Consider the following 11,019-nt stretch of genomic DNA (forward strand, 5'->3'; position numbering starts at 1 on the left):
CTTTCAACTAAGTAATGTGGAGCAAAACGCTTTTTAAAAAGTTATATGTTCTGAGTTTTTTTACTTCCTCTTTTAGAATTATTGGGAAGGTGATATTGGGAGAGCCTGGGCTGTTTCCCTTTGGCACCCATGTGCTTCCCTGGTAATCTTCTAATCAAACTTTTGTTTTGTACTTCACTATTAGTTAGTGATGCAGATGGAGGTTGAAATCCATCTGCCTGCTGAATTCACTTCTCTAGGAGCCCGAGGCATTCTGGGCCTACAGTCTTTGTCATCTCGATCTCGGGTGCTCTCAATAATGCAGCAAGCCTTTGCTCCACCAAAGTGTCACCTGTCGAGGTGAGCTGTGCCATCCCCTATCTGAAGTGACAGCCATCTTTGAGTACCAGCATCTTAACTGACTTCTCTTTCATCATCCACGTTAGAGAAATAACATTTTCGACAAGGTGTTGGGTTTTCCTCTGCGTTTCTTTATTCTTTTCTCCCCCTACCACTCCTTAGTTAGAGCACCTGATCAAAAAATTATTCCGGACAAAGACTTCCGGCTCCAAATTAAGTGAGCTCAACCAACATTTTCACACAGAAAGAAATTGAAACGTTGATGTTGGAAGTTAATGAATCTAGTAGCAGAGAACATTATTGCGACTGGATGGTATGATCTAACAGCTTTCCCTCTTCTTATCCTCCCTGTTAAAGAATGTAGGGAAGTCAGTTATGTGGCATGATTCTAACATCTGTCCTACCCCATAATGGTAATTTGTATAAGTAATGGAAACAGGTTAAATACGTCCATTGTAATGTTGCCAGCAGGGACGAAAATGAACATTGCAATGAAATAATCTCGACAGAGGAGGGAGAGGAGGGGTGGATGGACTGATTCATCTCCAGCTCTCTGAGGTGATCGGAACACTAATGAGAATGCTTGAATGTATAGTTTATCAGACAGAGGAGGAAGAGCAGGTACATTTCTCAGATTAGAATCGCTGTGAAAATACGCCCTCATGCAAGCTGCTCCTGTCTCCAGTTGCAAAGGTTGGCTAATAATTTTCAACATTCATTCAAAGGGGAATGGATGGTGGGTGCGGGTAGGCTGAGAAGTAGGTGAAGAATCTTGCTGGTTTTTAAGGGGTTGCATTTAAGATTACTGTTCAACTTTCTAGAAGCACAGAGGTCGTTCTTGTTGCAATGCCTTATCTACTTTTTAGACTCATTATATTAAAATTACAAGGGAGGCAATCAGTGTTCCTTTTAAGCTGAGCACCCGCCCAGGAGAGATTCAGGTGCTGCTCAGCTGGTTTATAGAGTGCCCACAGCGGCCACTATGTGTTTCTATTGGTGGTGCACATCTGCACATGCCTTGGTGCACATAAAATGTGTTCTTCCCTTCGATGGAAAAAACTGAAACCATAGAGGCAGTGCTAGTGCACTGTTTTGTCCCCTATTCTTGTGGAATTATGAATGAAAGACACAAACCACTAGAGTAGATCCTTACGGTTGCCTGATAGGCTGCAGTGCTCTTCAGCAGTTGTTGTAACTAACCCATTTTTTGGTACTGCAGCGACATTGTAATATCTGAGATCTCTTCCTGAGAATTCGTATGTGGTAATTTGAAAATTTTTCAAATCCTTCAGCTGTTGTCCTAACCGTTTGTAACATTGGGCTTTTGGATTCTCCTTTGTGAATCACTAAGATTGCACTCTGAAAATATATTGGTAAATAGATATACACTATCTGTCTAACCTCTTTTGAGGTGCGAAATGTGCTTTCGCACAAGCACGTGTCACCCCCAGTCATGAACCTGGTTTGTGCCAAATGCCCGTAGCGAATCGTGGAAACTTCAGCTGCTGTTTTCTGTTGGATGGATAAACATCAGGCGTTGTGTAAACACACCTTTTGTGTGCTGAATGGTGGTGGTTCATAAAAATTCCACATTTATTTTGTTTCTGGTTAGGCCTGATTCAACAAAGAATTTTATACCCAAGCCCTGTTCAGCAAAACACATACTTCAGTCTCATTTTCAATGGGACATAATCATAAGCTTACAGTTACGTACATGGTTAAGGGCTTTCTGAACTGGGGCCTTGAATATTTAGATATTCTTTCCCTTTCAATTATTTTTGATCCATTATTGTCTGGCCTTGATAGTTTTCTATATTTACTGCACCTAGTTGTTGAAAACCTATACAATTATCATTTTTTGCCATTCCCAAAACAGTGTTTGAATACTACAGTCCTTTCTATAAATGGAAACAAATCTATGCTAAAGAGAAATTCCTTCAGAAGAACTGGGCTAAGGATTAAAGAAGTATTTTATGTTTTTCCACTTGGTTTTAAAACCTTATGTTGTTATCCTAGTATTTCCAGCGTGTGTTTCCTGTTCAAACAGTGGCAGTGTATTTATAGCATAAACCCTCTCACTGAAGCAAACACAATGTGCTGTACCACTAATATTTACAGTATATAGTGCCTCATGTCCACTTACATTAGAATGTACAGGTTTTAATGTTTTTTGGCAATGACAGTACATCTGTGGGGAAACATCGGCATCCAGAATGCACATCTTATGGGCAAGCAATATTAACGAGGTTTAATAAAAAGAAAAGCAGACCACTTCCAATCACTAGTTATTTCTTCCTGTGCCTGTAATTAGATGATTTTTTTAAGAGCGCGAAAGAGGGATTAGTAACATTATGTACTGTAATATCTCCTGCTTTGGTTATAGTGAAGAATATAGTGGAGATGAATTTTTATTGCTGCTCTAGATATTTCTGTGTGGCTGCAGGACACACATGTAAACGATCACACTTGGAAACATCTTTGTAGGCGCAGGAAGTAAATAAAAATATACACCTATGTAAACACATGACTGGAATCTTACTGTCCATTTGTCTGTCATTTTTAAACAGAGAGCATCTCAATTTCTCTGTTTTTATTTGATGTAGGTTAATAGCACTTACCTGTAAAGTAAGTGGAAAGAGGATTTTTGCTGTGTTTAAAATTCCAACACTTACTCATTCATCAGATTTACCGAGGGGAAATTTTAGTAAATATGTATTTTTGAAAAGTAACAAAGGTGTCTTTATTTTTTGTTCTTCTGTAATCTGTAACAGAACACTTTCGCATTAGAAAATTGCATTGACCTTGTGTCATATTCTGTTGTTTCTACCAAGAATATTAATACAAACATTATTAAAGTCTGGGATAAAAATATTATATTTATCTCAACAAAAATCAGAGGTTTTCAATGAAACAGTTTCTAATGGTAATAATATAAATGTAAACATTTCAAGGAAACTACCTTATTAATCCATATATATTGTGTGTATGTTTGTGTTTGTTGAGAATGCATAAACATGGGTGTGGATATATACATGTATCTAAAAGTTTGGATTGTTTTCAGGATCTGACTTTATATTTTGAAAGAAGAAAAAAATCACTATTAAAGCAGAAAGTTGTCTGTCCATTGCCTAGGTATTTAGTATGTCTTGGCATGTGAAATAACTCACTCATATAGGAGTTGCAATGAAAATGTACAGAAAGAAAGTGAAATATGGAATTTCACTCTAACATTCAGGTTCTTTGCTTTTATGTGTTAACACCCAGCATTTCATGTAACTAACATTTTTGATGTAGTTTAATTTCCTTTGTGGAGGAAATAAAAGAAACTTTCGCACCAACCAGCAGTGTATGAGAGCCAACACAAAAAACATCATATACAAGCAGAAGAAAAGATGCATAATTTGGATCAGTTATAACATAGATAGAAACTAATTTGAAGCAGGTATTTACAGTAATTTCTAAAAATATATTTTTTTCCCCTTTTGAAATATAACAGTGACCTAGTGGACTAGTCATGCAGATTGTTGACCCGTAGCACTGATTTGCAACATGAAGCAGTTAGCAATGTTCATTTAAAAATGAATCAGACTGTCAACTGGTGTAAATTAGCATAGCTCAATTGAATTTAGTGGAGCTTAATTGATACCAACAGAGAATATGACCCATTAAGTTTCAGCTCCTCCCTAATAACTGACTGTAAGTCACTAATAGTTCATATTTTTGTAGGTAAATTAAAAATGCCATAAGGGCCTAGTCCATATTATACACTGTGAGCCTGGAAAAAAGGCCTGAATCCATAATTGTCTATGCTTGCCCTCCAAGAAAATAACAAAAAATGCCTTTTATTTTTCTGGTTATAAATACCTGAGAACAGGAATGTGTGATGAGAGGTACCAACTGACCTTTAACTATAGCTGTTCTAGTAGATTCTTCTACAATACATGCAATTTAAAATTATAAATGTAACAGCATTAGAAGGCTATTGTGGGCACTTAGTGACATTCTTGCGATAACTCTGTAAGAGCTGAGACTTTTACAGAATAAATGAATAGTAGTTTTTTCTTTCTGTTTCCTTGCCGAGGACCATAATTCTTCTGAGCCTTTTCTCAAGCCTTTTTTTTTTTTTTTGCCCTGTCTTTATCTCCTTCCTGGTACCGTAACATTTTTTTTAAAAAAAAAGAGCTTGTGGCTCAGACACGCTTTAAAATAAAATACTTCACCTGACACTGTGGTGTTTGTAACTTTTAAATGTTCTTAGTAAAACAACATATCTCCAGAGATAAGAATGAGACAGGAAGCGATAGACTGGTTAGAGGGTTGAAGTGGACATAAGGTACAGTGCTCCTGTGGTAGAGGTGTGGAATGAGCCACATATCCTTTTGTCCTGAAATATTGGTTGGCAGATGTGCAGGGAGCTTATTCCTTGTAAACAAAGAATTGTCACATATTGCTCGTAGATAGTTATGTTATGTATAAATAAATATTTTAAATAGTTTTTCTGTTAAAATAGGGGGAATAAATTTTGCTTTTTTAAAGGAGAAAAATTTAGAGAAAAAAAGAATAGACAACTGCTTGTGAAAAATTAGCACAAATTGTTTTAATGCCTAACAACTGAAACTTCCTAATATGATAAAGTGTATTTTATTTGTTTTTTGCATATCACAATGGAACAGAAATGCCTTTTTCTGGCTTTTGTTCAGCCTTTCTTCCTGCAAAGGAATAACATACACTTCAGAATGGCTCTGTGCACAATTCACCCAACGTGAAAATATTTTTTTTTTTTTGTGTCTGAAGGCTGTTTACAACGCATGTTTATTTGACTTGCACATATACTCACCTAAGTTCTACAGCCAAGGTGGTCCGGCCAAGTGCTTCTTTTTATAAATGTGGGGGCAAAAGAGTCCGTATATATTTTCTACTATGCAGTGAAAATGTACATTTATCACTTTGGTGCACGTAAGTGACTTTTGTGAATTGGCCCCTTGGAGTAAATGTATTTTGATATAGTGGCCATCTGCTCATGAATATCACATTTGCTAGCTTAAAAAATAGTTTGATATAGATGAACATGTAATTTGTACAGTTTCACCAGATGGCAATACAATAGCAAAGTTTGATATTTACTGTAAGCCAATAATCACTGTGGTTTTATGTTTTATGTTTGTCACTTCTAAATATTCATCTCGCTCATTTATTTTATTTTTAGCTACCAACTGCTCTTGCCAGAATAGTAACGTGGCACCCACGTCATGCTACAGTGTAGGAGGATGCAAAGCATCTCTTGTACATTCAGTACAATAATAATTGTTTTCTGTATGTTGTCCCCTTTAATTCAGTTTAAGTGTTATATTTCAAATTGCCCTATGCCAGTGAAAGCCAAAAGCTGTGAGATTTCTCCACTCTCTAATGAACCCAATGCAGCAAGTCACCAGGAACCCTCTCAATAATTGACCCAATACTTTTGCCAAGTATGACTCCATTAGAGTCAGTTTAGAGATTGCCCTCAAGGGCGCAGCTGAGGTCAGTTCACTACAGGACTTTAGCAAATGGGATCACTCCAGCTAAGTACCTAGGTTCATGGAGCAGATGTCAACCTCACACATCTACTTCGTACACACTTCGAGCTATTATATCTCACTGCCTGACTATTGCTCTATTTAATTACTCTGGTGTTGAGGAGAATAGTGGCCTTAATGCTTTTCAAAAACTATAGTGACTATTGCAGTATTGTCTGTGGAATGTTACTCTAGCACAACAAAAAAAAATCACACTCCTTATTAAGATGTGAGGTTGATGTGAAGTTGAGGGTTCACAGGCTGACTGTATAACTGGTGGGGCCGTGTTGTTTGTTAACATACCTTTAAAATTTGTTTTAATCATTACTGCATGTGGCTTAAGAAATGGCAGATATAAAGTGTCAGCATTCCATAACTTTGTTTTATTTGTCTATATTTTAAGCATATGTACCTGAGGAGGAATTGAAGGCAGCGGAAATAGATGAAGACAGAGTGGAGGATGATGGGCTGTCTCGGGACATCCAAGAGAGTGAATATTTGTGCAATGAAGAAACAGAGATCAAAGAGGCTCAGAGCTACCAGAATTCCCCAGTCAGCACAGCAACTAATCAAGAGGTAGGCTATGGTTCACCATTCAGTGAAAACAGTGATCAGCTGACCCATTTCAAAAGCACTTCCTCTAAAGAAGAAAAAGAAGATCATCAGTGCACAGACAGTGCTTCCTACCCACAGGACAGCTTGGCACAAATAAAAGCTGTGTATGCAAATTTACTGTCAGAGTCTTGCTGGTCCAGTTTAGCTTTGGACTTAAAGAAATCCAGTCCAACCACCAGCAACAATGAAATTAGCCAGAATGAAAACAACACCAACTGCAGCGCTAGTACCAACACCCACAGTACGAGTACCAACACCAGTACTAGTTCAAGTAACTGTAATACTAGTAACAGTAACAGCGGCGGCTCAGGTTATGACTGGCACCAAGCTGCATTAGCTAAAACGTTGCAGCAGACGTCTTCATATGGACTTCTCCCAGAGCCGAGTCTGTTCAGCACAGTGCAGCTTTACCGGCAAAACAATAAACTCTATGGGTCTGTGTTCACTGGTGCTAGTAAGTTTCGATGCAAAGACTGCAGTGCAGCTTATGACACACTGGTAGAGCTAACCGTACATATGAATGAAACTGGACACTATCGTGATGACAACAGAGATAAAGAATCGGAAAAGACCAAACGATGGTCAAAGCCTAGAAAACGTTCACTTATGGAAATGGAAGGCAAAGAGGATGCTCAAAAAGTGCTGAAATGCATGTACTGTGGGCATTCATTTGAATCTTTGCAAGATCTGAGTGTCCATATGATAAAAACAAAGCATTACCAGAAAGTGCCTCTGAAGGAACCAGTACCAGCCATCACTAAACTGGTCCCTTCTACCAAAAAGCGAGCACTTCAGGACTTAGCATCACCTTGTTCACCTGAGCCAACGGGAATCACTGCAGAGGCTGCATTGGGTGAGGCTGCAAAGGATCAGAAAACTGCCAATCCCTATGTGACCCCAAACAATCGCTATGGCTATCAAAATGGTGCTAGCTACACTTGGCAATTTGAGGCCCGTAAAGCCCAGATACTGAAATGCATGGAGTGCGGCAGTTCTCATGACACGTTGCAACAACTTACTGCTCACATGATGGTCACTGGTCACTTTCTGAAGGTGACAAACTCGGCCTCCAAAAAAGGAAAACAGCTAGTGTTGGACCCTGTAGTAGAGGAAAAGATACAGTCCATACCTTTGCCACCCACCACCCATACAAGACTACCAGCCTCCAACATTAAAAAGCAGCCTGATTCTCCGGCTGGGTCTACCAACTCTGAGGAGAAGAAGGACCCAGAAAAGGAAAAGATGGTTGTCGCTGAAACGGACAAAAAGATCAAAGAGGAGAATGAAGACTCTGTAGAAAAATTTGAGCCAACAACTTTATATCAGTACCTCAGAGAGGAGGATCTGGATGACAGTCCTAAAGGTGGAATTGACATATTGAAATCACTTGAGAACACAGTGACAACAGCTATCAGCAAAGCTCAGAATGGAGCACCTTCCTGGGGAGGATACCCCAGCATTCATGCAGCATACCAGCTACCGGGAACAGTGAAGCCCCTACAACCCCCAGTGCAGAGTGTTCAAATGCAGCCATCCTATGCCAGTAGTGTAAAATCACTATCTTCAGAACACAGTGCACTTGTCCATTCCCCAGGTAGTCTCACACCCCCACCTCATAAGAGCAATGTGTCTGCGATGGAGGAGCTGGTGGAGAAGGTGACAGGTAAAATCAGTGTAAAGAGAGAAGAAAAACCCGCAGAGAAAGAGAAGAGTTCTCCAGTTAAACCAGCGTCACCTGCTGCTAAAGAAAACAAAGACTTTCCAAAATTGGAGGAAATAAACAACAAACAGCAGCAAAAAAAGAGTCCCGATGCAGAAGTTCAGAAGGTCAAAAAGGACAGTCCAGCTGAAGCTCATACTCCAAATGGTACAGAACCACTCAAAGCAAAAGTCACAAATGGGTGTAATAATTTAGGAATCATCACAGACCATTCGCCTGAGCCATCTTTCATTAACCCATTAAGTGCTTTGCAGTCCATTATGAATACACATTTAGGCAAAGTTTCTAAGCCAATTAGCCCCTCTTTGGACCCTTTGGCCATGTTGTACAAAATTAGCAACAGTATGTTGGACAAACCCATTTACCCAACCACTCCGGTCAAGCAGTCTGATGCCATTGACCGATACTACTATGAAAACAGTGATCAGCCCATTGATTTAACCAAGTCCAAAACCAAACCTCTTGTCTCCAGTGTGGCTGACTCTGTCTCGTCTCCTCTAAGGGAGAGCGCCCTCATGGATATTTCTGATATGGTGAAAAATCTTACGGGGCGTTTGACACCCAAGTCTTCAACTCCGTCCACTGTGTCAGAGAAGTCTGATGCTGATGGAAGCAGCTTTGAGGAAGCTCTGGATGAGCTGTCACCAGTGCACAAGAGGAAAGGCAGGCAGTCCAACTGGAACCCTCAGCATCTTCTGATCCTTCAAGCACAGTTTGCTTCCAGCTTGAGGGAGACGCCGGAAGGCAAATATATTATGTCAGACCTAGGTCCACAGGAGCGGGTACACATCTCTAAGTTTACTGGTCTTTCCATGACCACAATTAGCCACTGGCTGGCCAATGTGAAGTATCAATTAAGGAGGACAGGTGGAACTAAATTTTTAAAGAACCTAGACACAGGACATCCAGTTTTCTTTTGCAATGATTGTGCCTCTCAATTCAGGACTGCTTCTACATACATAAGTCACTTAGAGACACATTTAGGCTTTAGTTTGAAGGATCTGTCAAAGTTGCCACTAAATCAGATTCAAGAGCAGCAGAATGTTTCAAAAGTCCTCACGAACAAGACTTTGAGCTCACTTGGAATTGCTGAGGAGGACTTGGGCTCCACATTCCAGTGTAAGCTCTGTAACCGAACTTTTGCAAGCAAGCACGCAGTCAAACTGCACCTTAGTAAAACACACGGCAAGTCCCCAGAGGACCATCTGATCTATGTAACTGAATTAGAAAAACAATAGCGTCCAGGTAAACAGCTAGGTATGCAAGTGACCACAGGAACATTGCACTAAACTTCTTCATAGTACTGCACTAGGCCTGATCTGAGCCTCTGAAATCAGTCTTACTTTTGTTGCTGAACTGCCTATCTGGACCTTGGTTTTTCTTACACTTATTTTGTAGTTATATTTATATGCTCTTTGTCTGATCTGTGCATGGTGGTTTTGTTTTGTTTTTGTTTTTTTGTTTTTTTGTTTTTTTGTGAGTCGAAGTCTGACCCTTTTTTTAACATCTGTCCTTGATGTTAAGCTATCTTTTGTAGAATATAGTGGGAGACACTTTTGAGAGACATTAATTTAGTGGTAAAGAAAGACATGAAGAACAATGATAAAAAGACATCCTAAAATTACAAAGTTGCCATGACAATAAAGGTCACAGAACCTAGTAGTGTCAAGTTTTAACCCTCTGAGAACTGTAATAGCATTTCTGTGCCTTTCTGTATAATTAAATAAATAAAGAGGCTTAAAGGGATTTAATTCAAATCAAAACTGTGTCAAAAACAAAATTTACTATTTTTTTTAAATGAGCCTTTTTAATGCAGAGCTGATTTGTGGAGAAAACATGCATGCAATTCGTGGACAAAAGAAAGCTAGTGCTCAAGGGGTTAGGAAGTCACAACTGTATGAGTATAATAATAGTAATATAAAAGAGCAAACGAAGTTGCCACTATGCCCAAACCCTCTGGATGCTGAATTGCCACTTTTTTGGCAAACAAAAAAAAAAAAAGTATGCAAGCTGTTATTTAAAAAAAAGTGTAAAATGCTTTTTTTCCTGTAAAATACTGCAGTTTATAGTTATTTACAAATGTTAAGCTTTGGTACAAGCTTACCTTTCTATAGTGTGCTGCATTGGTAAATGAAAACTAAAAACAAAATAAAAATATGGGGCAAATGTTGGATTCTGTTCCTGTAAATTGCCAGCATCAGCTTAAAAAATACATGTTACATATCGTACCATTTTAAACTGTTTAACTTTCTTTGTACCTTCTGGCTGTATGCTTTCTCTTTTACCTTTTTATATTGTCATTTTATATTCAACTTCTATGTATATAATGTAAAGCCACACTTTTTGAATAAAATTTAGTTCCTGCAGCTTGATTTAAGTAGAGAAATTTTACTGGCACCTGCATCTTTCCAGATGCATGTACTTAAAGGAACTATCTGACAAAAATAAATAAATAAAAATAAAGCAAGCAATGCACTATGAATTATACATTTTGATGTTTTATCATTAATATTGTACAGTACATTTTGGTTCACAAAATTAAATCCACTGTTTTCTCAAGTGTATAATAAACCCACATGCAGTTCTTGATTTACGTACATCGTCATGTCGTCATTATTTTTCCTTTTGAGGTGTTATTCAAGCAACAAGAGGTCTCACTTATACAATCAACCAAAAAAAAATGTCTTAGAAATCATGTCCTCGAGATCTGTATGCTGATATATTTCATTCTCAGCCACAAGTGTTCATAAGCTCTTAAAATATACTTGCCTTAAATGTACCTCTGACAAA

The 11,019-nt window shown here is 38.5% G+C and overlaps 1 protein-coding gene across 1 annotated transcript in view; it reads left to right on the plus strand.

Moving 5' to 3' along the window:
* TSHZ1 (teashirt zinc finger homeobox 1) overlaps positions 1 to 10,800 on the plus strand; it is a 59,305-nt gene extending 48,505 nt beyond the window's left edge. Inside the window, exon 2 of the mRNA XM_074985872.1 lies at positions 6,298 to 10,800. Within this exon, the coding sequence (XP_074841973.1) occupies positions 6,298 to 9,467 (3,170 nt within the window). The 3' untranslated portion in view covers positions 9,468 to 10,800. The remainder of the gene's footprint in view (positions 1 to 6,297) is intronic.
* Positions 10,801 to 11,019: the final 219 nt, after the last annotated feature.

Source organism: Carettochelys insculpta, chromosome 2 (assembly GCF_033958435.1).
Source record: "Carettochelys insculpta isolate YL-2023 chromosome 2, ASM3395843v1, whole genome shotgun sequence".
In the NCBI taxonomy this organism is placed as follows: Eukaryota; Metazoa; Chordata; order Testudines; family Carettochelyidae; genus Carettochelys; species Carettochelys insculpta.